This window comes from Astyanax mexicanus, chromosome 17, assembly GCF_023375975.1.
Source record: "Astyanax mexicanus isolate ESR-SI-001 chromosome 17, AstMex3_surface, whole genome shotgun sequence".
NCBI lineage: Eukaryota > Metazoa > Chordata > Actinopteri > Characiformes > Acestrorhamphidae > Astyanax > Astyanax mexicanus.
In genome coordinates, this window is record NC_064424.1 from 19,985,618 (window position 1) to 20,011,228 (window position 25,611).

Consider the following 25,611-nt stretch of genomic DNA (forward strand, 5'->3'; position numbering starts at 1 on the left):
AATGATTTTTAAGACCACCAGAGACAAAATTATGAAAATATGAAAATTGCAAAAAGTACACAACAACAATGTTAAATTCAAAGGATTTACAGTAAGATTTAAAGGCCTTTTTTAGGGCAAATAAATGACAAGACTTGATAAGACATCCGCAAACCGTGAATAGGTGTCTATACACAGGAACGTCGCTATAGCCCCTTTTTAGGGATGTTTTAATTGTTTTTACAGAAGTGTCTCTCTAATATGTTAAAAATATTCAAATCTTAAAGTATACTACAATTAAAGAATTTTAGTAACAAAATCAATCTCCCCACGCAGCGCGAAAGATCTGATCCACTTTGTCTCGGAGCCGCGTCAAGAAAAATGCATACACGCACGCAAAATTAAACAGCGCTTTTTTAAGCTAATGATCCAGGCTGTCCAGCATTTAGACTGGAGTGAGTTAGGCTAGCTGTGGTGCTGTTGGTCAGTTTGTGTGTTCATAATAAATACAGTGTATTGTACTGCCTGTATGTGTATCAGCTAATTGATGTTACATAATAATAGAATATGATGAGATAAGTTGACACTCATAATGTGCGTGGGGCTTGCCAATGAGTTTGGATACTGAATAGATCTTCCAAAGTAAAGAGCCAGATTAATAATTTAATGAAGGTTTCTAAGCGACTGAAGTAAATATAATATAATAATAAATATAAATATAATAAATATGTAACTTGTAAGTCTATGTCTGTAAATGACATTACTTGTTTCCTTATGGAAATAGAAAAATTACCGGATCTGCTGAAGCATAAAAACTAATATTAATAATATTATGCTTAAACAACAACAAAACAATAATATTCATAGTAAATTAAGAATAATTTACATCTTATAATAATAATAATAATAATAATAATAATAATAATAATAATATTATATAATTATAATATATAATTTTATATAATATAATATATATATAATATATTATAATTATACTGTATAATTATAATATTATAATAAGAATAAAAATAAGAAGAATCAGCTTCCTAATATAATTTGTAACTAATTTAATAAATTAATAAATTCATTTATTGAAACCCTGATGTTTTTGCAACAATAGGGTTCTTCATGTGTGATATACTGACAAGGTGATGTGATTTCCGTCTGGATAAAAAAAAAAGTGGGGAGCTGCACAGCATTTTGCTTTCACCTAAACCTAGAGTTTATTTTTACATTGATACAGCATAAATATTAGACTAATAAAAGGCATGAGCACCAGCGGGAATGTCTATAGATGGTATATTGTTAATTGTGTCTAAAAAACTGTGTCTGAAGAGCTCAGGAGCTCGGATCTGCAGTGAATTGCTTTAGACTGAGTCTCTCTGTAAGAGCATTGGCTGAACAGAGTTTAAATGTATTGGCTTTCAAAACTGGAAGGTGGAGCTCATTATCTTATTATTAAACGCCGCTTTTTACGCCGCTTATTACGGCGTCAAGAGAGACACTAAAACGCCGCTTTTTACGCCGTCTCATTGCACTGAGACGGCGCTCTGTACGGCGTGCCAAAAGGGTCGAAAAACGCTGTGGGAAACGGCGTCTTTGTGCTTTTAGCGGCGTTTTTAACGCCGTCGTGAAATCATACGGCGTATATTACGGCGTCTTGAAATCATACGGCGTATATTACGGCGTAAAACCCACACAGAACGCCGTATTTTATTCTTTTCGATAAAAGGCGTCTGGTCCAGGCGTTTTTTGGGCCTTTTGGCGTTCCATAAGAGCGGGGGATGCGATGCGATGAAAAGTTGAGCCGAGCTGAACATTATGCAAATGAGTCCGTCCAACGCAATGCGTCTATCCAATCAGAGAGCAGGTGTTGGCCTGTAACGCGTCCTCAGCGCAGCGCATGAAAACATTTGTCACGCCCACATGCGACCGGTTGGAGGGGGGTAGTGCGACCATGTGCGTTGTCGCGACGGAGCAGTGTAAATTCACTGTCAGTAACAGCGCTAGGAGTAACATGGCAGAGAAAGTCCGTACCTGTGTTATTTGTGGAAATAACACATCCGTGTTATATTCTTTGCCCAGAAATTCAGAGCTAAGGAACAGATGGTTAGAATTTATCTATGGAACACCACCAGCGAGGTACAATACTTACATATTGGTGTGTTGTAGTCATTTTGAACGCAGTGACTTCTCCAACTACGGTGAATACAGTAGGGGTTTTGCTTCAATGTTGATATTAAAACCTGGATCTGTACCGTCACGCCGATCGACCACCAGCTCACAGCCGGTAAGTAACTTTTACCCCCGAGGGTTTTGTTTCTAAATAGTTTGTTTATGTTCTTCACGTTCGCATGTTAGCGTTAGCACACATGAAGTAGGCACAAGCTAAGCCAGGGGTGCTTATTTCTGTTCCTGGAGATCTACCACCCTGTATGGTTTATCTGCTCTAACCTCACACACCTGCTCCGGGTAATCAAGGCCCTCCAGGACAGGTTAGCTACCATTATTGACTTGTTTTACATCTGAAATCTCCCAAGACCAGGAATGAGCACCCCTGAGGCAGGCTAGCACTCAGATCTATGACCACACACGCCTGCTAGCTGCTATCCAGAGACTTAATGTTAGCGTGTTAAACCCATATTCTCCGTCCTAAACTAAGCGTTACCCCACGATTTATAATATTAACAACAAAATCATCTTAGCCTGGCTAAAATGGCTAACTTGATATCACTAGGGACTGTGTAAGAACAGAATCAAGTGAAAGTAAACAGTGGATAAATTAGCTAATTAATGAGTATATGAAGCTTCCCATTTCACAAAAAAATATGAAATATGTATAATATACGTATAATATAAAAAATGTAAAAATTATTTATGTTTTACACTTGTTATGCTAGCTATCTTGTGTAAGTAACTAGCTATCAACATCACCAAGCTATGCAAGATTCTGAATTTTCCCGTATCAGTAGAACATTTGCATATAGAGTATTTATAATAGTGTAATTTAGCCGGTCTTATTATGATTGTTTTTTGTTTACATTAATGTTTCGCTTGATTACTTGCTGTTTACTTAGTGTTTTGTGTGTCTTCCAGAGCACATCACAGACATTGGTGACACCCATCATTCATACCAGTACCCAAACAGACCCACCCAGCCTTTTATGTCGGGCTACACAACTTTCTAGGGGTACATTAGGCCCTCACTTTCGAAGCAAAGGTTTGTAATCTAGATCTTATTTTAATTTATGTAGTACTATTTTCTAAGATTATTTTTCTGGCACTTTAGGTTTGTGTGTGCTCATCAATCAAATGCATTAAATACAATTGATATTCCAGAATGTTTTCTTTTTGTGATGTGCTACCTGGTAATTCATACACATTAAAGCTCACCTTCCGCGAAAATACAATTTTTCTTGTTTTTTGTGGAATACAGTAGGTCTCTCCGAGTTGAATGTGTACACCTGCACATTAAACTGTTTTGCAGCCCCCATTGTCTGCAGGAGCTAAGCAAAGAAATCCCCCCTCCCCCCCTCCGAAAAACGGGTGAATTTTGAATTATCTTTCTGCCTACGTAGGCAGAAACTCACAGACCAGCCCACCTTGGCTCGAGAAACTCCCAGAGGCGGAGCTGAAGCGACGCAACATCACCGCTCATCAGTTAGGAGGTGGGAGGCAGTGAGCGGCAGAGCGGTGGAGGGGCGTCGCAGTGCTCCTAGCCAATCAGAGGAGAGATATTTGCATGCTGTTTGCATGTATGAATATTCATGAGCAAAGCTGGAATCCGGTCATTTTGGACACACCCCTAAAACAGTCCATTAAAAAAGAGCTATACAGAGACACCTGAGCACTTTTTTTTTTACAAAAACGGCTCACATGTCATTCATTCATACTAGAGACCACAACTAGACATTTTAAAATGAAAGAAAAAACGACGGAAGGTGAGCTTTAACACTCTTGTTGAATTATTATTATTATTTTTTTTTTACATTGTTCCATTGCAGTATTATGTGAAATAGTGAGTGTGTATTATCTTGTACCTTGACTGTAAAAAAACTTCATTTATTATAGGTACCCAAACAGAGTCTTTCATCACAAGTACGAGTATTGCCACAAGTACTTTGGATGCACCGTGGGGGCCTGTACACTCTACACCCATTAAGTCTGTTGTTCCAAGGGCAGCTAAAAGACCTTGGGTAGATGAAGAGGAGGAGGAGGAGGAGGAGGAGGATGAAGAGAGTGACCACTGCACAGTACCAACTGAACCCCAGTCCTCCACCTATGATCCAGCTCAGCTAAAGCCGACATATTGGCCCTCTGTGTCTGGGAATTCCCTTCTGATCCGCAGGACAACACAAGCTGGAACAACAACTCGGACCTTTCTCCCTAAATAACCCCAGCACCAGCTTACAAATGACCTGTAGGCCAGATGTCTGCATCGCCTAGTAAACAGAGAAATTTGTAAATTCTGAACATTGTTTCGATGTTATTATTTTGTTTTGCCTTATTTTTCAATTCTACTCTATGTAAATATAATAAAAAGGTATTTAATTTGACAATGGACCACTGTTTGGTATATTGGCTTTTGTATATTACTTTTTAGGTTAAATATGGTTTATCTTACCTTTCATATCCTCTGTCTCTCAGGGGGCCATAGTCAGCTCTATAAATGTTTAGTGCATTTTGAAGGGAGTATATGTTTAGGCAGACTGGTTCTAATCCTGGGTGGAGGGTCATACAGGACACAGGGGTACTGGTGTCACCCATTCTTCTAACCACCTGACAAGTCAGACGTGAACGTAAACAGCATGAGGACCATTTGTCAACAAACTATGGTATCAACAAATGCCATCTAATATTTATCTTTACTGGAGGAATCTCCTTGCAGCACACATTCTCTGCTTCTGTGGGCATCCTGGCGCAATTCCCACAAGTGCACCTAGTAAAATTGAGATAGGTAAGTGTGTATGTTTAGAACATTTTCAATTGTTGTGCTATGACCCAATGGTCTTTTAAATGAGGTACCTGGAATTAAAACCATAACTCAATAAGAAGCGGAATTCATTAACCGCTGTAAATGAGTAGAGCTTCCCATTATCTCAGTATTGTGTTAATTATTGTGTATATATAATTATATTGTGTTAATAAAATAAATTAAATGGTTCTGTTTTCATCTTGTGTAAGTAGCTAAGCTAACTATAGGTGTAGCAAATCAGATCTCCAGGGGATTCCGTGTTTTACAGAAACTACAGAACTAGGGACTAGGAAAGGAAGCAAACAGTGGGCAAATAAACAAATTAATGGGTATTTAGAGCTTCCCTAATTCCAGTGTTGTATTATTTAACCATGAAATCAATGAAAGAGTTCTGTTTACATTAGCATTGGTTAGTTACTTAGCTAGGTGGCTAAGTTAGCTACCTTCTGTAAGTAACTTTAGGTTTACATAGGAACTCCGGTTGGATTCCGCGTTTTAATGAGACTCTAAGACTAGGTCAGTGGCTGAACTGCACTTGGCATTACACAGATGTTGTAAAGTAACATATGACATTGCAAATACTGTAGTGTAAAAATATCTTTATTTTTAAAAGATTTCTTTCTGTTTGTTAAACTTGAACGCATAATGACTATAGCTAAAAACTTAACTTTATACCTATTTTAGGAAAAACGTTAAGTTGACAAGCAAATATTACCATTCTGAAACGTTTATCGACAAACGATCAGGAAGCGGTTCTTCTGTCATCTCTCCTTCTTCCTCAGATTCAGGGTCAAACATATACGGTTGTATTTCTGAAGACGTGGTAGTGTTTACAGCTGCAACGCTGACTGGAGCGGGGAGGCAGTGAGCGGCCGAGCGGTGGAGGGGCGTCGCAGTGCTTCTAGCCAATCAGATAAGAGATATTTGCATGCTGTTTGCATGTATGAATATTCATGAGCAAAGCTGAAATCCAGTCATTTTGGACACACCCCTAAAACAGTGCATTGAAAAAGAGCTAAAGACACCTGAGCACTTTTTTTTTTTTTACAAAAACGGCTCACATGTCAGTCATTCATTCATACTAGAGACCACAACTAGACATTTTAAAATGAAAGAAAAAACGACGGAAGGTGACCTTTAACCTGTATCAAATTACTTTATTAAATCAGGTTCAATTACTAAACACGAGCTCCTCTCCGCACCCCTCACCTTCAGGTTACCAGGTTCAACACCCACCACAGCGGTTTAGGGCAACCCTTTAAAAAAAAAATATATATAATTGAGTTTAAAAGTCATAATATTTCGAAATTAAATTCTAAATATTACACTGAAATAACTAAATACTTGTGTTTACGTAAAAGTGGATTTCAGAGGCTTTAATACATGAGACATATTTCCATCGCCACTTGACAAAATAAAATAAAGCTTTAACTACACTTTTATAATGTTAAAGGTAAAATCAGAGTTGCATGTGTAAATCAGATTTATTGGCTGTACTAAAATGAGTTCCAGCAAGATTATGAGTCCAGTCCTTTTACACATATAACTATATAGCACATATAGGTTCCAATCAACTTTGCATATAAAACCAAGCAGCTAGTCATGCAGACTGCTTTTACAAACATTAGTGGAATTATGGGTCACTCTCATGAGATCAGTGAATTCCAGCATGGTGGCGTGATAGGATGCCACCTGTGCAACAAGTCGTGAAATATTTGTAATATTAAATACACAAGGGCTGTGACAACTAGTTATAATAGTTTTCAGAAAATCTAAAGCTGCAAGTGAAAAAAAGATTTTAAAGGCAAAAGTCAATACTTGTTTATTAAGTGAAATCTTTTTGTATTTAATTAGCAATTAAAACATTGCCCTTTTCAGGAAATGCACAGGACAGAGCCTCACTCGATCACGCGCCTCACTTGATCATCAAATCCACTGCACGTCTGAATGTGGCTCAATGCCTTCCTCACCTGAATAGATTAATGACAATCACAGCTCTTCTTAGAATTAGTTTAAATATTTTGCACATGGTCAAAATTTCTAAACACTCTAAACTCTAGAACTACAGCTAAATTAAGTAAACTTCAAAGTGCATTGCACTTTAAGTGTTGCGCAAATGTGCATAATGCTGGGCATCCGTTCATTCCAATGAAGACACTTATGCCTGAAACATACTTCACACAAAAACTCCAACACTAGCTCTCCAGACTGGGTGTTGTGTAGGGCTGTAAGAAAATAGATGCGTCGAAATAGTGTGATATGTTTTGCAATACTTTACTGATACTCAAAAATACTGTAACGTTTATGAAAAGTGGTTTATATGGTGTTTCTACACTGACCACTAGAGAGCAGTGTTACACTTCATCTTCAGATCCTGTCACTGAAAAATATGGATCTCCAAAATGATGACCAAAATGGCCTTAACTGCTGGTCTTTGAACTGCTGTGCATACCCCCATTCAAAAATAATGATTTACATTTTTTGGACACTTTTTTTGTTTTGTATCTAGTTTGTAATGGCAGTAACTGTTTAGTTCTGTTTTAACACTAGTAATATTTTTTTAATATACAGCAAGAAAGTTCAGAATTCCATTAATTCTCAGACAGTGTAAAGACTAACATGCTGTACCCTATTTGAATTATCCTTTGAACATATTTGAAGTGCACAACAATCTGTGTTGATTAACCACAAATTAGAAAATACAAATGCATAATTCATCAATTTATTGAAGTTACTTTTTACAGAAATTGTAGCAAAAAAGATAAAAAAAAAAAAAAGCAGCTAAAAATTCTTGATGGTCTGCTACCATACTGTTAAAAGTTCATAAAAGATTCTATGATCTATTTTTTATCAAATCAGTAGTGCATTAGCAACCATCATTTGCCACAGTACGGTTGTATTGGATTTAATCCACATAACCAATCTTTCAACATACACAACATAAACAGTTAAAGAGCTATACTAAAAAGACAGTTTGACATAAGAGGTGAAAGACAAATAAAGTTAGACAAACAAAACAGCTACCAGATAGAAGCACCTGTCTCAGGATTCTTCACGAACGGGAGTACAGCCAGAGAAGAAGCTGTTCTTAAAATTGTTCAGTCCTCGTTTGTTCTTCCTCAGGAAGCTTGGCATGCTCTGCTCTTCAGATTCCTCACTGTCACTGTCAAGTTCAGCAAGGACGGGCTTCTTCTCGAGCTTCAAACCTGAAGAGAGCTGGCCCATGTCTCCAATTTCCTAATGGCAAAAAAATACAGATTAACAAAAACAATAAATAAGAAAACATTTAATGGGTGAACAGTTTTGCACAGAATCCTAGCATCATACTCCCTAATTCAGTTGACACCATTCTCATGTTGATCATGAAGCTTAATATGTCTATGCTAAAACAAACACCACCAAGACTATTAGAAAAGGGTTATAAAGTCTTACATTTTTGGTTGGTGGAACACAGGGAGGCCTGAAAAACGTGGCATCACGAGGGCTTACAGCTGTGGGGTCTTCAGGAATAGACATGGAGTCTTTCGATGCATTAATGTCATTCATATCCTAACCACACAAAGAAAATCCTGTGTGAAGCCATGTTACAAATACACCTTCAAATACATATAAATACATCTCCCATTTCTCCCCAAAATCTCCCAATTTCCTTACCATACGGTTCTCCATGTTGCGGCACTTCTCATGGTCACACAGACAGTTCTCACCACAGGTCATTCTTCCCTTCCGGCAGCGGCACATTTTATTGATGCAGCGTCCTTTACATGCACACTAAACCACAAAAAAATAAAAAAAAATCACAGTTTGCTGGACAGAAAGTGTGCCTACCGTGAATCAAAAAAGCGCCTTACTGTACAGTGTAAAACTATATAAAAGTGTATACTACAAAAATGTACACTATACAAAGGAACTGAAGTGTGCAATTGCAGACAAAGACTAAACAGCCTAAAAATAATAATTACATTATTAAGAAAATGTAAATTGTGACTCCATATTGCTTTGGAGCCCGATTATTTTTACAGCAGTAGAGTGCAGTTCTAAACTCGTACCATCTTATTTTTAGAGCAATAGGGGGAAAAAAACAAAAAAACAAACACAGATCTGTTCAACAGTTTCCCATGAAGCAAAATGTCTCACCCCAGTCACTTTTGACTTCCTGGAGCCTTTGCGAGTTTTCCCCTTTTCCGGGCGCCACTCATCCTCTTCCTTCTCAGACTCAGATGGGGATACCAGATCATCTAGTTCAATAACAGGCTCTTGCAGAGGTGCCCGAGCTGTGGAGTAACTTTTGGCCTTGGGCTTTGGAAAGTCATACATAGAGAAATGAGCACTGGTGTGGAAACAGATTAAGTGTATGTTCAAAGTTGTGAATTTAAGGCGATTTATAATACTACGAAATATTAGAGTGCAACGATAAAGGAAACCATATTATTTCAGCCCTTTTAAACAAGAAATTAATTTTGCAGCAAGAGACGTTGCTTGGTAAATATTACATTTCAACAATAACTTTTGTGGAGTATTCATAATGTAAAGAAAACATACTGAAATTTTAAACCGGTCACTGGTTAAAATAAGTGGTAAGATGGCGTTTTTTTTACAAATAAAATCCCACAAGAAGAAGAAGATATGGTCATCGTTGTGAATGTAAAAAAAGAAAAAGCGAAAAAATAAAAGGCAGATAAAGAAGGAAAAACTAAAACAATCGACAATGAAGTGTTGCATCATGCACATGCTTAAAACTCTTTCAAGCACTGTTCATATTTAAATCTGCAGAATGTGTTTTACCTATATCGGTTAGTATTTTTACCTCAATTTTTTTTTTAAATATTAAACAATCCAGAAATATACAGAATACAGAAAAGGTTTGTATTATTTCAAAAAGAAGTCCTACGGTGTTGCGTTTAACACCAGTAAGTCATTATGTTAAAGCTGAGTAGTAGAGTGGAGCTTTTCACAAAAACTTCTAACTGACAAGTGATTGTCAGCAGTGCATTGTAAAGGTCTGTTTTAAAAAGAAACCTAAAAATCTTGTTACCACTCTAAAGTACCTTAACACTAACAGGCCAGATAAACAAACATGCATGATTTGGAGTGAAAAGCTGAGAAATGTCAGCTCTACATCTTACTAATACCAAAATAGTGAATAGTTATGAAATTTGATAGCTCACCTTAGGAGGGACGTATTCAAATGATGTGTCTGGAGACTCGGTCACAGCTGGAACGACTTTCTTTGCACTAGTCAGCTGAGCCAGGAGTAACTTCTGTTAAAAGTTAAAATATTGTATCAGCTCAGTAGCAATTGTTTCACTCCAGTACTGGATACATGAAATGCATGATTAATAAACTCCCTGGGCAAAAAAATAAAATAAATAAATAAAAACACAGGGTCAAAAGCTAAAAGGCCACCTTTAGCTTTGACTGCGGCATGCGCTCACTGTGGCATTGTTTGGATAAGCTTCTGCAATGTCAAGATTTATTTCAGTCCAGTGCTGCATTATTTTTTCACCAAAATCTTGGATTGATGATGGTAGAGTCTCACCACTGCGCAAAGATTCTCCAGCACATCTCAAAGATTCTCAATAAGATCTGGACTCTGTGGTGGCCAATCCATGTGTGAAAATGATGATCTCATGCTCCCTGAATCACTCTTTCACATTTCTAGCCCCATGAACCCATCTTGATATATGCCCGTGCCATCAGGGAAGAAAAAATCCATTGATAGAATAACCTGGTCTGTATTCAGTATATTCAGGTAGTCAGCTGACCTCATTCTTTCAGCACATACTGTTGCTGAACCTAGACCTGCAGACCAACTGCAGCATCTCCACTTCATTTGCTTAGTTAAATCCAGGTGGTGAGGTAGTGCATCCTGGCATGTTAGATTGCAATAAATAATATGCATTTGTACATGCAGACTCCCTTACCTGCTTGTATTGCTCATTCTCGTCCTTGAGTTTCTGGTTTTGCTCTGTGAGCTCCCGCATCTTCTCAAGTTCTTCTTCCTGTCAAGAGAAGTTATCATTGAAGTCATTGAGCGTTCTCCGATCACAATATCTAGCAGCATATAAAACAAGAAGCTGGCCAAGGCTCTAAACATGAGGAAAGGTTTCTGAGAACTACAAGCCTTTTACAAAATCCCACCTGGAATTTCAAGCGTTGTAGGAGCTCCCGCTCCCTCTTAGGAATCTCCTGTTCATCTTTTTTCTTCTCCTCTGCTACAGGCTTGTTCTGGATTTGGCTGAGGAGATACAGCACCTGTATGTGGTGGCGGCAGCAGCAGAAGAATAAGAAAAGGAACAAAGCAAAACAACAAGGGTGCATTTTAATCTAAAAGAGGAGAAAATGATACTTGCCTTCTCCTGGTGCCTCTGCTCCAGCTCCACAAGGTGGCTCTGGTGCTCCATTTCCATGGTGGACATGAGCCTTCTCTCATCAAACAGCACCTTCTGGAGGTCTATGTGGTTGGCCTGCTCCTGTTTCAGTTCACTCTCCAACTTGGCATTTGCTGTCTTGGAAGCTATAACCTGCGTCACATTTACTTAATGTTAAATTTGAGTCCATAATTGTGGTTATCAAAACATTCTGGAGAAAAAAAAAAAAAAAAAACTGAACTAGATATCACCTCAGACATGAGGATTTTCAAGGCACTCTTTGCCTCCACAATGGTAGTAATGGAGTCCCAGCGCTGTTTCATGCGTCCCTCATTATCAGCATCCAGAACTTTCTGCTGCAGGTCAGCTATCTGAGCACTCCTGTGAAATTGTGCACATATTGATGTCAAAGAACAAAAGAGATTGGTGAGCCAAATGAAACACTCAAAAAAAAAGGGTTGTGCATTAACAATCCTAGAACCACTCAAAAGAAAATTGAAGATTTTTTTTTTTTTTTTTAACCAACTACAGCAGCTAACTCTAATTTGACAGATGCTACATTTAAACTGACCTGAGTCCCATCTCAGTTTCCAGGTTCTCCACTTGTTTACTGATGGAAGCTTCCAGATCCCCCTTACCCTCTAGTTCAGAGATGGTCAAAGTGCGGCGCTTTGGGGGGGAACACACAAACAAACAAAAAGATGAGGTAAGAAATGGGAATGGAGACATCAAGGTAGTTTTACAGATGAATCATTAATTAAGACATGATACTCTGATAGTTGGGTGCCACTAGGAGGTACTTACCCTGACTTTAGCCACAGGTCTCTCTCCAGAATCCATCTGCTGGCGGAGCTGTGAGATTTCCTCAGCAAGGATCTTCCTATCCTCAAGCAGGTCCTGCAAATGCCGACGGGCCTCCTCTGTGCTCACAAGCACCTCCACCTCATTCAAGAGCCATGCCTTGAACACAAAGAAGCCAAAAGATACCAGTTATCTAAAGCATAAGAAATGTTTTTGTGAAATACCCAAAGGTCTAAAATAATTTGGTACCCGTTTAAAATATTTTGCATGAAACGCGCATAAAAGCACCAACTGGAGAGCGTGCACAGATAGGTAAAAACAACCACGATGGCGCCCTGGCACACACAAGTGGAGAGCATGGACATTAAAATATTTTGCATGAAACGCGCATAAAAGCACCAACCGGAGAGCGTGCACAGATAGGTAAAAACAACCACGATGGCGCCCTGGCACACACAAGTGGAGAGCATGGACAGAAATGCAGTGATCAAATTGGAGGTCATCCAAATGGTCGGCATACTGCCGCTGTGCTTAAATCTCAGACGGTCGTTGTTAACTTGTGCTGTCGCTCGCCAACTAGTGCAGTCACTTGCCAACTCATGAGATATTATAACACAGTAAAAAAGCTCTAGTCTGCCTGATCTACACTACTGTTACTGCCCCTCTCTCAAAAATACAGGAAACTACCAGAAAAACTACAAAGAAAAACTACAAAAATATATATATATATACATAATTAAAAAAATTGACATCACTAATAATTTGTAATGCTGATATATTTTTTTTTTAATTAGTATTTTTAAAACTCCTAAAACTGAAATGCATAAAGCAATGTGTGGGAAAAAATTGTAGTGTAAGCACAATGATTTTAATTATTAAAGATCTCACTGTTTGTTCAAACAAGATCCAAAAAGGTTGAGTCTCTCATGGTGACCATATAAGAATGAGATTGTTCATGTCGGCTGTTAAATAAATAATAAATACCTGGTGTGAGAATAATTCTCTTTTTCTGTATTTTTTGGTTACAATTTAGAAAAGTATCTGTACTAAATTTAAAGTATCGATTTGGTACCAGTATCATAAAAATAACGTTTTGGGTAAATTGCAGAGATTACAAAAGAGTTCATGATGAACAGTGAGCCAAATGAAAATGCAGCTCACAAACCAAAAATCACATGAAAGAAACCTTTGAAAAGCCAAACATTTTCTTCTGTTAATTGATCTGATCCAGTCCAACAAACAAACTCTCCAAATGTAAAAGCAAGCTTATAAATCAAGTAACAATTAAATTATAGTTGTTGCAACTAATAGCTGTTAATAATGTGAAAAAAATCTCACTTTAATTCTAGACCTAAACAAGACAAATTACTTCGAAATTGTGCTGCAATTGGGTTAAGTTTAATCTGCAGCCAAACTAACAACCATTTAACATTCCACTGTAACTTTCAAATGTACCTTAACTCTGCTTGCCACTCCCTCCATGCCACGGCTTTGGACATCTTTGCGTTTCTCAGCAACTTCACTTCTCTTCTGAAGGGCATCCTTCAAACGCTTGTTGGCTGCAGCAGCCTAAGAACATTCAGAACACATCTATGATTAGTACGTCAGCACTTGAACTCCTCATCATGTTTTTTATTTAGAGACTGCTCTTTCAGATATGCAAGAAAAGAATAAAAATGTTACCTCCTCTGTTTTGCGGCGCAGCACATTTGCCTGTTTTTGGAAATCTCTTTCCAGCTTCAACATTTCATATTGCCTTTTACGATCCTGACAAAAAAACAAATGAATTAATATGAAAAACAGGAACACAAAATCGTTCCGGACACAATATTAAGTCTGTCTGAAGAACAGTTAAACACACCAGTTATTTCCATGGCTTACCTTTTCTTTAAGCTGCATGACCTCCTTGTCTTTTTTCTGCTTCCACAGACGGAACTTTTCAGAGTCTTCCTTCATCTGCCTCATGAGTTGGACCCGCTGGGCCTTCATAGCCTACATGCATAACCAGTTTAACAAGTTAACAGCAGTAAGAAAGAAAATAAAGTCTGGCTTTAAAGACAATCAATTACAGGTCACCAACAAAATGACCCATATTAAACATTATTGCATTCTTGCATACGTAGCTTGCAAAATGGTTATGGTCATTTTTCTAAAATATATCATTTTCTAAACTTATTACTGCATCATTTACAGTACGATATTTAATATTTTAGAAAGGATTGTTAAGTGCTGTAATGAGAATGTGACCCTGAGTGGCAGGAAATCTTTTTTTTGCTGTTCTGGTGGGATAAAAGGCGTTTGAACTACTAGACAACAAGCTATCAAAATAGTGCTTAAAACCTCTCCTTAGACAGCCAGAGCATGCCTGTTCTATGTGCCTTGTTTTAGTTCTCTATTTTCCTTTTTTTTCCCCATCCATTTTTTCTCTCTGGGCTGGGAAGGTGTTGATCTGCTAACAAATACTATGAGATGACATACCTGAATCTCCTGGTTAAGTTTGGCTACACTGCGCACAGAGGATTCTTTAAGCTTGAGCAGCTTGGATTGGTCCTGCAGCTTCTTCTTCAGGTCTGTGATCTGTCCCTCCAACTCCTGTAATCGTTTCCTGCGCTGTTCACTCAGTCTGCACAGATATGGAGAAAAGTTTTCTTTGTCTTTCCTTTTTTAAGTAAAGAAACTGCAGCTTTACAGTTCATGTATTGACAATGTGTCCTTATAGGACAGCTTACTTTGCCTGATTGGTGTCTTTCTTGGCAGAGTGCAGGGCCAGGATCAGCTCTTCCTTCTCTTTCTGCAGGGATCCAACTGCAGACTGCAAGCTTTTGATATTTTCCTGAAGGTGTACACAAACATTAAGGTAAAACACAAATAACATCTAGCAACAAAAAAAAAAAAAAAAGCAAAAAGACAACATAACTCACATTGACAATGTTCAGTCAAAATTTAATATAAGTCTAATAAAACGGACTCTGTATAATACAATGACATGCCACATATCCCGAGACAGGAACTAGCACTGTGTCCTATGATTTTTGCCATAACACATGGAAGCAGATTTGACATGCAGGATATGAGTGTGGGACATCCTGAACTAATTACTGATGTGAATTCTGTAAGAGTCACTTCAATATTTGCACAGCTAATTTTTGCCATAAATCATCAATTTCCATAATTGCCAGCCACTGTGATACACGGTACTGTGAACAGAGCTCACAGTTAAACGTCTGTACAGATTCTGAAATTTATGGTGCCATCCACCTGGCACCAACTATTAGGCCTTGCTAAAACTCAAATAATTAATATCTTCTTAGAAAAATTGGGAATTATCACTCACTAATAAGACTAATAGAAAACAATCAGTTTTTCTTTCTCTGAAACATTATCCCTTAGGGTAAGGGTCAATTGTACCAGGTACCTCAGAGATTTACAACAGGCAGCTAAAGCTACATACAAGTCAAAATTAAATACCTGTGTGATACAATACACTTAGCAAATTTATCATTTAAAGAAGTTGGCAGCATCCACTCAAGGTATCAGAGATTAAGTCAGCATGCTATCTTTTTTTGTTGATAACACACCTGATGTTCAGTTTGAATGGGTTCCAACTGACTATCATTCTGGCACATTTTCTTGACAAAGGCCTCCTTCAGCGCTAGGACCTTATTCAGCTCAATCAGCTCCTTGGACAGCTGAGCCTGCCGCAGAGCATGCTGGGTAGTATAGGCCTCAGGGGATTCTTTCATTTGTGCATCACCACTGCCACCCTGAAAAAATATTTAAGAACAAAGTTCAAGCACAGTTATAGCAATATGGAACATTAAATACTTGTGTTAAATGCTTTAAAAAAAAAAAAAAAAAACACATACCACAGGTGAGCCAGTGGCTGCACTGCCAGGCTCTGCACCATCCCCTTCACCTTCAACGTCCAGAGATGTGGAATTGCCTGAGGTCATGGCGTCTATGGTTGCTGCGATCCCTGCACCCTCATTCTAAAGAGAGAAATAGAAGATGCATAATAAACACTGTTAAACCACTCCGTTATAAGACCGCTCATAACATTATTAATTCACGACACCTTCATATTCTATTACTAAAACATCTGGTGACCCTTACTTGTAACTCCAAGATGATGTGCTGAAGATTGCGGATAACCTCAACGTTCTCCTTCAGTTCTTGATCTTCAAGGGTTTCTACTACCTTTTGCAGATCCACTTTACACCTGTCCACAGCCAGAATTCAGCACATTAAACATTTCACACAGCCAGAATGCTTAAAATAGGGTACAGGGGAAATTAATAAACAAATACTTTAGACTTACGCAGCATGTGCCCTCAGCTCTTCAAGCTTGCCCTGAAGTTTCTCATTGGCTTGTTCAGTCTAGGAGGAAGTAAAATATATTTAAAAAAGGATTTTTTAAATTTTAACTGCCACCAAGGAAAAAATATCACAAAATGATACCAGAAATAATTAATAAATACATTTAAATTGAGTCCATTGTCACATTAGCACAGGTGTATGGTGAAAGATAAATGGAGGTAGCAAAGTCCCTTTCAGGAGTAAAGACACAAAATAAAAAAATACATAATTATAAAAAATGAACCTACATTACACATACAATATTGCACTACTGTAAAATGTACAGGGTAACATAGCATATATAAAACTACCTCTGATCAAAATTGTGCACAGTGAAGTAGTATTGTCTGTTTAAATCAGAGCACTAACAACATCTCTACACTTCATTAACTATTTTGAGGACACCACCTGGGTGATGCAACATCACCTGTCCTGTTACTTTAAAACCTTAAAGCAAAAATACAGATATATAAAAACAAAAATAATAATATATATATATTTTTTTTACAGTAATCCTTTAAGTAAAACTCATAATTTTGTTTGTCTTTTAAACTGTGCAATATGTGTAAGGAACATGCATTTGTGGGATGAGCAGTAGAGCTGAGTATGTGGGTTGCAACCCAAAAATGAAAAAAATTGCCAGATCTTCTCAATATAATAATATCAGTATCTCAGAAAATCCATGTTACATGAGACAAATTGATACTGTTTGGATTGTGGGCAGGTGCCAAATCCTGATGGAAAATGAAATCTACGTCTTTATAAAGATTGTTAGCAAGGGGAAGCAGGAAGTGCTCTAAATGTTCCTTGTAGAACCTTGTAGTCTAGCACAGTGGACCAACACTGGCAAGTGACATAGCTCCCATGTTGTACTGACTTTTGGGTTTTCATTAGCAATCAACATTAAAAATAAACCCTTGAAACAGATCACTCTGTGTGACCATTTTGTTTTCACACTGACATTTTCATATACATTCTTCTAGGCTAAATGACTTTGACACCAAACCATGTGTCTCCTAGTACAAATGTAAATTAAATAAACACTGAACACAATATTGTTTAAATACAGCAAAGTGTACATACCATAATGATCCTTTCAAACATCATGGCAGTCTGTCCTACAGCCTCGCCCAGCTCTCGACTCAGCTTGGTGTTCTCCTCCTGCAGGCTGCGGTTTTTCTCCAGTATCTTAGATACGTTCTCAGCTGGTTCAGCCCTACACCACAATTAAAATGTCAATCACTTTCAATTGCTGTGCCACAAAGACAGGTACCACTCTCGAATTAAAACTCGAAAGTTCGTTTGATAACAATCATTCATAGGCCAAAAAAAGAAATGGGTTGCAGGCAGCAAAGCAGCTTGGTTTTACACAATACAGTCATCCAAGCTCTGATGTATGGCTGCATAATGTATTATTTCAGCATTATTAAAGCAAATCATATCAAGCTACAACATTTTTGTTGCTGGACACTAAAGGACAACTTGCCCCAATTTTTCATGATTAGAAGCAAAAAACTTGAAAATCTGTTTTTTGCTGATAACTCAAACAATATTTTGCCTTACACAAAAAGTCCTAAATTGTACTAGTCAGTGCTTTATTTCACCGGACCACTCTGTGCCCTAGTCTGCACTTGTTAAAGGATATTAATAATAGCTTAATAAATGTATTAAAGCCATTTTTATATTTTAATGTTCCAAAACACTGAACTCACCAGTGCAAATATCAGAAAATGCCTGTATGTGTAAACCATGTTACCTACCAGATTTTATTAAACTGTAAACAATCAGTGTTTAATATTCTAGTATTCTGTGACTAATCATGATTAAAATAATTCTGTTCCTTCAAATGTTGTGATTTTCCTGTATTTTTGGAGGGAGACAGTATTAAGTCTAGACAATGTTGTGCCTGGCAGACTAGAGCCTTTTTATTGTTTCATAACATTAGGCTAGTGTTGATGTTTATGTTAGAACTGTGTGCCATCAGCAGTGTGAGTGAGTAAGTGCCTTTCTGAATGTAAAGTAGCGGACGGATCCAAAGTTAGCTTGTCAGATTAGTGTCTGTGCTATCTGGCCATGCAATAAACACCTTTTTTGAGCAGCCACAAACACACAAGCAAAATTTGGGCTACATGACTAACTTGTCGCCTGCCAGTATGATGCCTGTGCTAGCGCACTGCATTTGCAGTCTATCCTAATGCATGATCTAGTGAACGCTTGGAGTCAAGGCGTTTTGACACCTGTGATTAGCATACTCAATAACGTCAGCTCATGCACCGTTTACACAGCAATTAAGATATTAACGCAGATGACATCTTGTGCATCCCTGATGAAAAATACAGCAATATACACAAAAATAAGTTACACAAAAATAAACATCAACTTTAAAATAAATAAATAGATAATAAAGTATGCTTTTGCGGATCAACTGTATCTGGAGTAGACGATAAAATAGGTCCTACCCTGAGAGCACAGGAGCTACTCCTCCACGAGCATGCAGCAACATCACCTGAAGCTCCTGAACCTGCAGAACAAAGCAGATTGTTTAGTTAAGAAAAAAGCCTTTAGTAAAAAAAAGGAGAAAAAAAAAATCACTTGGTGAGCACCAGTACCTGCTGCTTGAGCCGTTTCATCTCGGCAGCTTGTGGATCAATGTTGAGAACAGGCTTGTTTTTGATTTTACGGGCACGGTCTGCATAGCGCAATGTGTTGATAGTTTCCTCAATGTTGGAGTCCGCAGGACTGATGCAGGCAATCATTAAGGTGTGACTGTTCCCTCCCAAGGAGTCTATACGGGGTAAAACAAAATGCACAAGTTACACAAATATCAGCAACACAACATCTCAAAAAAGATACAGGCTTTCCTGAGTGTATTGCACATCTGACGATGCTTACCCTGCAGCAGACGGGTCAACTTAGAATCTCTGTAAGGAACAAATGATCCCTTCTTGCTCTCATCACCAAGGGCACTGATCACATTTCCCAGAGACAGCAGGCCTCTATTGATACTGATACCTAGGCCACAAAACAAGCATGTAAAAAGTCTGTTATTTATTCATTTAGCTAACAGTTTATTTACTTGTCATGTATATTCTCTCACCCTCTTTGAGTCGATCTCCTTCTGCCTTTGTTTTCTTTTGACGCTCAGATCCAGCGAGATCTACCAAATGAAGTTTAGAGACTACTGCGTCGCTCCTACAAGTAAAAAATATAAATATAATAAATAAATAAACAAACATCTAAGCACATTATACTTTCTAAACAAAAAAGGTGCATCATTTAAATTGCTTACCAGATAGTCTCTTTTCCTGTTATTGCATTTTTTTCTTAACACTCTGTACAGTCACATTGTTTCCACAGTTTTAAAAGCATAGTAGCGTTTCTGGAGTCGCTTACGGTTTCAGTTAAAAACATTAAATGTCTGAAAAGGTCTCTCATCTGAAGATCACTCAATCTCCGCACAAATATCGCAGTGTCTCTCTGACATATCCTCATGGATGAAGGAGCATCACCTTCAATTAAATCTCTCAAAGACTGAACTTCTGGTTATACCAGCAAAACCATCTCTTCAACACAACTTCTCTATAACCATCGACTCTCTCTCTCTTACCGACAAAGGTTTCTAGGAACCTGGGTGTTCTGGTTGATGACCAGCTCTCCTTCACACACCATGTGGCCTCGGTTGCTCGATCATGCCGCTTCACACTTTATAACATCAGAAAAATTAGACCATTTCTGATGCAAAAGGCCACCCAACTCCTGGTACAAGCAGCCGTCATCTCACATCTCAACTACTGCAATGCCCTACTAACTGTGTAGTAAAACCACTCCACTGATCTTCAACCAGCCAAAACGGGCACATGTCACCCCGCTGCTCATTGAGCTCCATTGGCTACCAGTTGATGCTCGCATCAAATTCAAAGCTCTTACAATCGCCTACAAGGTGATGACAGAACAGCTCCTTCCTACCTGCATTCACTCCGGAAGGCTTACACTACCTCAAGGGTGCTGCGCTCCTCCAATGAACGCCGCCTTGCTTCACCAATCATTTACCACACAAAGCAATCCAGACTGTTCTCATACAGAGTTTCCCAATGATGGAACAAACTACCTTCCACTACCAGATCAGGAGAATCTCTCACTATCTTTAAGAAACTCCTGAAGACAGAGCTCTTCAAAGAGCACTTACTCTCTTAACACCTCTAACAAACTCTAACTACTTCTAAACCCATTTCCTTCTTCCCCTCCTTCACACCTCTATCCCATTATTTCCCTTTGACCTCCTTTAAACCCTATCTAAAAATGTTTCACCTTTAAACTTTGAACTGTTACTTTTGTACTGGACTATTGTAAGTCGCTTGGGACAAAAGCGTCTGCCAAATGTAATATAACGTAATGTAATGTAAATGAAAAGAGCAAATCTTCACTGAACAACTTTGGCATCCCCGCCCCACATATAAAGCAAATAATTAAGAAATAATACACGAGAGGGAGTGCTATAACACATAATATAGGCACTGCTGTGCTGCGGTCGTAGGCATGAGGACACCAATATTACAAGCCTTGGCACGAACCTCAAGTGTATTAATGCGATCATACCACAGTTCCATTATTGCTTCTTATTGAAAGATTGAGTTAAAGAGGACCAGAAAATACAATCTGTTTGGTTATAAACAAACAATCGCAGGTTAAAATAGTAAAAAAACAATTATAATAATAAAAAAATATATATTCATTTTTATATTTTTTATTATATATATATATATATATATATATATATATATATATATATATATACACACACACACACTTTTTTTTTTTTTTTTTTTTAACGGGCTTCAGCTCACTCACTTTTCACTTCCCCGGCGCTGTTCCAGGCTGATAGTGAAAATGGCATGAGAACGGGAGGAGGCTGCGTTCATGGCCGTGGAGCCTACTGTGCGGGCAGAGTTCCCCACCTCCAGACAGCCCACCATCTCCTGAGCTGTTAACACCGCCTTTTCCGTGAGCCCTACAATCTGCAGAGGCAGAATAGACATGTATTCTATATTATCATAATAATCTTGTGGTAATAATTTGAATATTGAACAGAATTATCTGTTGAAATGAATATACAAAGCTAAAATATTACAAGCTATTTACATTTTTCTTAAGTCAAAACAATGTTGGTGAAAGTGTATCAAATATTAACTCTATGAGACAGTTAGAAGCTTTTCCATTACTCACTTTGATTCCCTCCTTTGGGTCTTCCCTAATGCTAAGAACTGGTTTATCCTTTGACGTACACAGAAGGTCCAATATTTCTTCATTGTAAATCTAGTGAAACAAAGCACAATGATGGGATGGTTTTGTTTATAATAATGTTTCAGCATGACAAAGAGCAGCTTAAAAAATAAAATAAAATAACAAAAATTACCTCAAGATAAGAAACATTAAGTAAGAATTCACTATCCATCCTCTTGGATTTCTCCTGAAAGATTTTTCTGACCACTCTGGGAATGACCCCAACCGTTGGCTCATTCTCTTGTGCAGAAGTGTAGGTGCCACCCATGGAGAATGTCTTACCAGAGCCTGTCTGGCCATAAGCCAGCACAGTGGCATTATAACCTGGAGGTAAATTATACTCACTGTGAGGGAGTTCTCTTTCACTTCTAACACAAACATACATAAAGTGAATTGCCTAACAACATTTATTTCATTAACTGGTCATAATGAATCTGCCAGAAAATAGTAGCTTATATTCCTTATTTAAAAACATTATTTTAAAACTTTACTTTAAAAAATACTACGTAGTGATTATTTAACAGCACACGTCATGATTACTGTTGATACAGAATTTTGTGGATATGAAGTGCAGAAAGTGTTTACAGAGTATTCTGCAGAAGTTGCACTAATTGTGCAATCTGAATGAATCTTTCTGGAGTTCACGATAGAAGTGTGTGTGCATGTTACTTACAACTACACTTATTATACTCTGTGTTGATAAACCCAACCCACCCATACTTTTTTCCTGAATTCATACAAATATAAATGCATTTCTAGTGTCATAAACGCAGCACAATTTTTTTTTTGCTGCCATTGAAATGTGATCTAATAAATCTGTGCAGACCTTTGAAGAGCCCAGACAGCAAAGGCGAAACGGCCATGTTAAACACCTCCTCCTGTTCTGTTGTGGGGTCGAATACATAGTCATATGTAAAGGCTTTGTCACTGCCTACCACCACCTGAAAATAAAATGATTACAAATGATTACAACAATGAACGGGAGAAACACAGAGGGGTTAAATAATATAAACACAAGACATCTGACCTGTGGCTCTCCAGGTACAAATGTGAGGCAGCACTGACATCCCTCATTTATTTCTTTGGGAACCAGTGGACGGCATCGAAGAGCCACCCTGACTGGAATCACTTTGTCATCCTCCTTAGTCATGCTTTTTTACAAAGGGAAAAAGAGAGAGAGAGCAACAATTCAAGTGTTAAAAGCAGCAGTCATTATAACAGCCACTGACTGTTTTAAGATGCATCAGCTAAACTGAACAATTATAAAATCAACCGTCGTTAATTTAAATGTTGTAGCAGAAATATGTATGTATATAAGAAGGGCTAGATCATATTACATAATTTTGTTTTTTTCATCTCTGCCCGTTACTCCAGGAAAAATGAAAAAACAAATATTTTCCTTTTTTTTTTCTTCTATTTTTGCATTTTGCAATTTGAATTATACCATCAGATTTGTGTTAAGACACAAAAAGGACTAATCTTTTTATGACTTTTCCATGCCTTCAAGGCAATTTATGACCATACGATTTTTAAAACATCAGTGCAGAAATTGACAATAAAACAAAAAAAATAAACAAAAACTACACACAATCTTTAATAATAAAATGTGCGTCAGATCCTGAGAGCTGTATTGTGTAGGACTAAATTACTGAACTAACTCTGAGCTGACGAATTTTATAAGCTCAAAATAGATTTTCTCCATCAATAAACGGAAACAAAGATTTGAAGACCAAATTTCCATGAATTTTCCGAAACTTATACAGGTCTGGAAATTGCTTTTTTCAAAATCCACGACTTTTCCAAGTTTTTTATGACCGTATGAACTCTGTGTTTGCAAAAGAATTAAATGAAAAACTAGATAATTAAAAAATAAATACTATATACTGAATGGAAAAAAAATAAGTTTTTTTTAACCAATTTTCTATTTTCTAATTAAGCTTAATACAGTCAGAAAAAATAAACTGTTAAACGTTACACTGAAGGTAACGTTAAGGGTTTAAATGGGTAAATTAGCTCGTTAGAGTTAGCTAGCTAAGTGTTATTGCGTTTACTTGCGTTAGCTAAACTAGCTAACAAACAACGAGGCTCCAAGACAACAACCTGACGCTACAGGCCGCTGTTACGAAGATAGCGTTAGCTGGTTAGCTAACCTAGTTACTGCTAGCGTAACTCTGGTTTTAACTTCAGCTAGATTAGCTACGCTATCTTAGCTCTTTAACAAAAGCATCACCATATATATTAACAAAAATATTATACTAAATCCCCCCTAATCGCTGCATTTAATCCCAGAGCAGGACGCTTTCCCCCGACGCCGTTAACCGGCTGGATGTTAAATTACCTTGCGGGAATCAGGCGTTATCAGCGGGCCGGATCCTCTCTCCTCTCCTCGGTGAAGATTACACCGTTAGCTCGTTGTCTTCAGGAGTTCGGCGATATATAAAACAGCCTCCTAATACCGTTAAAACAGACGTTATTCACTCTTCATAACAACACTACATACTCTAGTCTGTTGTCACCGAGTTTAGTAACTACAGTGCTGATATTTTCTGTTCTTCGCTGCAGCGGTTTCCCTCGTCCAAACCCGCCACTTTCAAATCATCAGCTCCTCCTACCGCATCATCACAGCGCCGCCGGTCCGCTCTGCTGCCCCCTGCAGCTCACAGCCCCGCACCACACCCCGGAGCCCAGCACACTAACCCCCGCACTACACCGCGGGCGCGTCTCAAACGCATGAAGTGGGATCTGAGGCAGGAAGACATCCAGTGGCTAAGTCAGCGGAGAATTTAGGATTTTTTTGGAGTAAGGGGCCATCAATGGGCCACAATATTCATAGAGGAGCCAGGTATATTTCACCAGTCACACTATGTTCAAACACTTGAATGTGATTAAAAAAAAAAGTTTACACTGTAAAGTCTATTTCACTCATGGCACAAAGTTTTACACAAAAATAAAATCTAATTTTTAAGAATAACCCTCTATGGTATCAGTTTTGTTTTTAATATTTTTATATTTGTATAATAACTAATAACCGCCACTTCTTTATTAGCATCATTCCCCTAACAAATATGGTCTAACTTTAAATTGTTGCCCTGAGGCAAAAAACAAAACAAAACACTGTTTTAGTAAGTAAATAAGTGTAATTAAATAGCAACATATGCTTTTCATTTCGCATATTTATGCACAATATTGTTTATTAATAGTAAACATGTAAAAACATTCTATAAATGTACCAATTGGTGGTATTGAATCCCATGTTGCTTTGAAGGATTACTCTACTTTCAAAGTAAAACCGCAAATCAACTTCTAATCACTAATTTTATTTGCTGGAGGATGTTGTGACATTATTATTTTAAATGATAAAATAACATGAGGACTATAAAATGAATGGTTAAATAACCAAAAAAAGTGGCATGGTGCTTTATACCACAGTGTTTTAAAAAGATAAAAAGAAGTGTATGTTGCAAATTCAAAACAGAAAAAATCAAATATATTTTTGAAATATTCTTGGTTACTTTACTATTCTTTGTAATTTTTTGAAAATTATTATTGTGTTTTTGTGGATTTTGCGCCTGAAGTTTTTTGCTTCTGGAATCTCTCGTTTGCTTCTGCCTCATCTTTTGCTTCCATATGTATATAATCTGCATAAATTGATTGCAGATTTTATATTTTTATGTTCAACCTTTGGCACAAATTAACTCTATATAAAAATGTCCGTCTCAATTTTACATGCATATTCACTGAACAGAGACAAAATACTCACACACACAGCATTTAAGAAATTTCCAGCATTTTATTCGTTTTTTTTTTTTTAACTTTTTACCTTTTCACAAATATACAGATACAGGGATT

General features: G+C 37.6%; 2 protein-coding genes across 4 annotated transcripts; one reads left to right on the forward strand and one right to left on the reverse strand.

Annotated features, from left to right (window-relative positions):
- Positions 1-1,982: 1,982 nt before the first annotated feature.
- On the forward strand, positions 1,983-4,542 carry LOC111193905 (uncharacterized). 2 transcript variants are annotated; one of them, XM_049466035.1, is made up of 3 exons: positions 1,983-2,269; positions 3,076-3,199; positions 4,051-4,542. In XM_049466035.1, exons 1-3 carry the CDS (start codon positions 1,997-1,999, stop codon positions 4,371-4,373), a joined length of 720 nt encoding a protein of 239 aa, XP_049321992.1. In that variant the 5' UTR covers positions 1,983-1,996; the 3' UTR covers positions 4,374-4,542. The 2 variants fall into 2 exon arrangements, with proteins under 2 accessions (XP_049321992.1, XP_049321993.1); XM_049466036.1 differs by having other exon boundaries at positions 3,076-3,169.
- A 2,230-nt stretch (positions 4,543-6,772) lies between these two features.
- kif4 (kinesin family member 4) lies at positions 6,773-24,367 on the reverse strand. 2 transcript variants are annotated; one of them, XM_049466528.1, is made up of 32 exons: positions 24,101-24,367; positions 22,790-22,913; positions 22,589-22,703; positions 21,896-22,086; positions 21,706-21,795; positions 21,331-21,497; positions 19,580-19,674; positions 19,375-19,494; positions 19,092-19,267; positions 18,942-19,003; positions 17,566-17,698; positions 16,445-16,503; positions 16,240-16,345; positions 15,993-16,115; positions 15,705-15,890; positions 14,856-14,959; positions 14,605-14,749; positions 14,008-14,118; positions 13,810-13,893; positions 13,582-13,695; positions 12,130-12,285; positions 11,897-11,994; positions 11,577-11,706; positions 11,308-11,478; positions 11,096-11,209; positions 10,879-10,956; positions 10,123-10,215; positions 9,092-9,253; positions 8,609-8,725; positions 8,387-8,503; positions 7,992-8,191; positions 6,773-6,924 (listed from the first exon to the last, which is right to left on the reverse strand). In XM_049466528.1, the coding sequence occupies exons 2-31, from the start codon at positions 22,910-22,912 to the stop codon at positions 7,997-7,999; spliced, it is 3,735 nt and encodes a 1,244-aa protein (XP_049322485.1). In that variant the 5' UTR covers position 22,913; positions 24,101-24,367; the 3' UTR covers positions 6,773-6,924; positions 7,992-7,996. The 2 variants fall into 2 exon arrangements, with proteins under 2 accessions (XP_049322485.1, XP_007247119.3); XM_007247057.4 differs by lacking the exon at positions 6,773-6,924 and having other exon boundaries at positions 7,663-8,191.
- Positions 24,368-25,611: the final 1,244 nt, after the last annotated feature.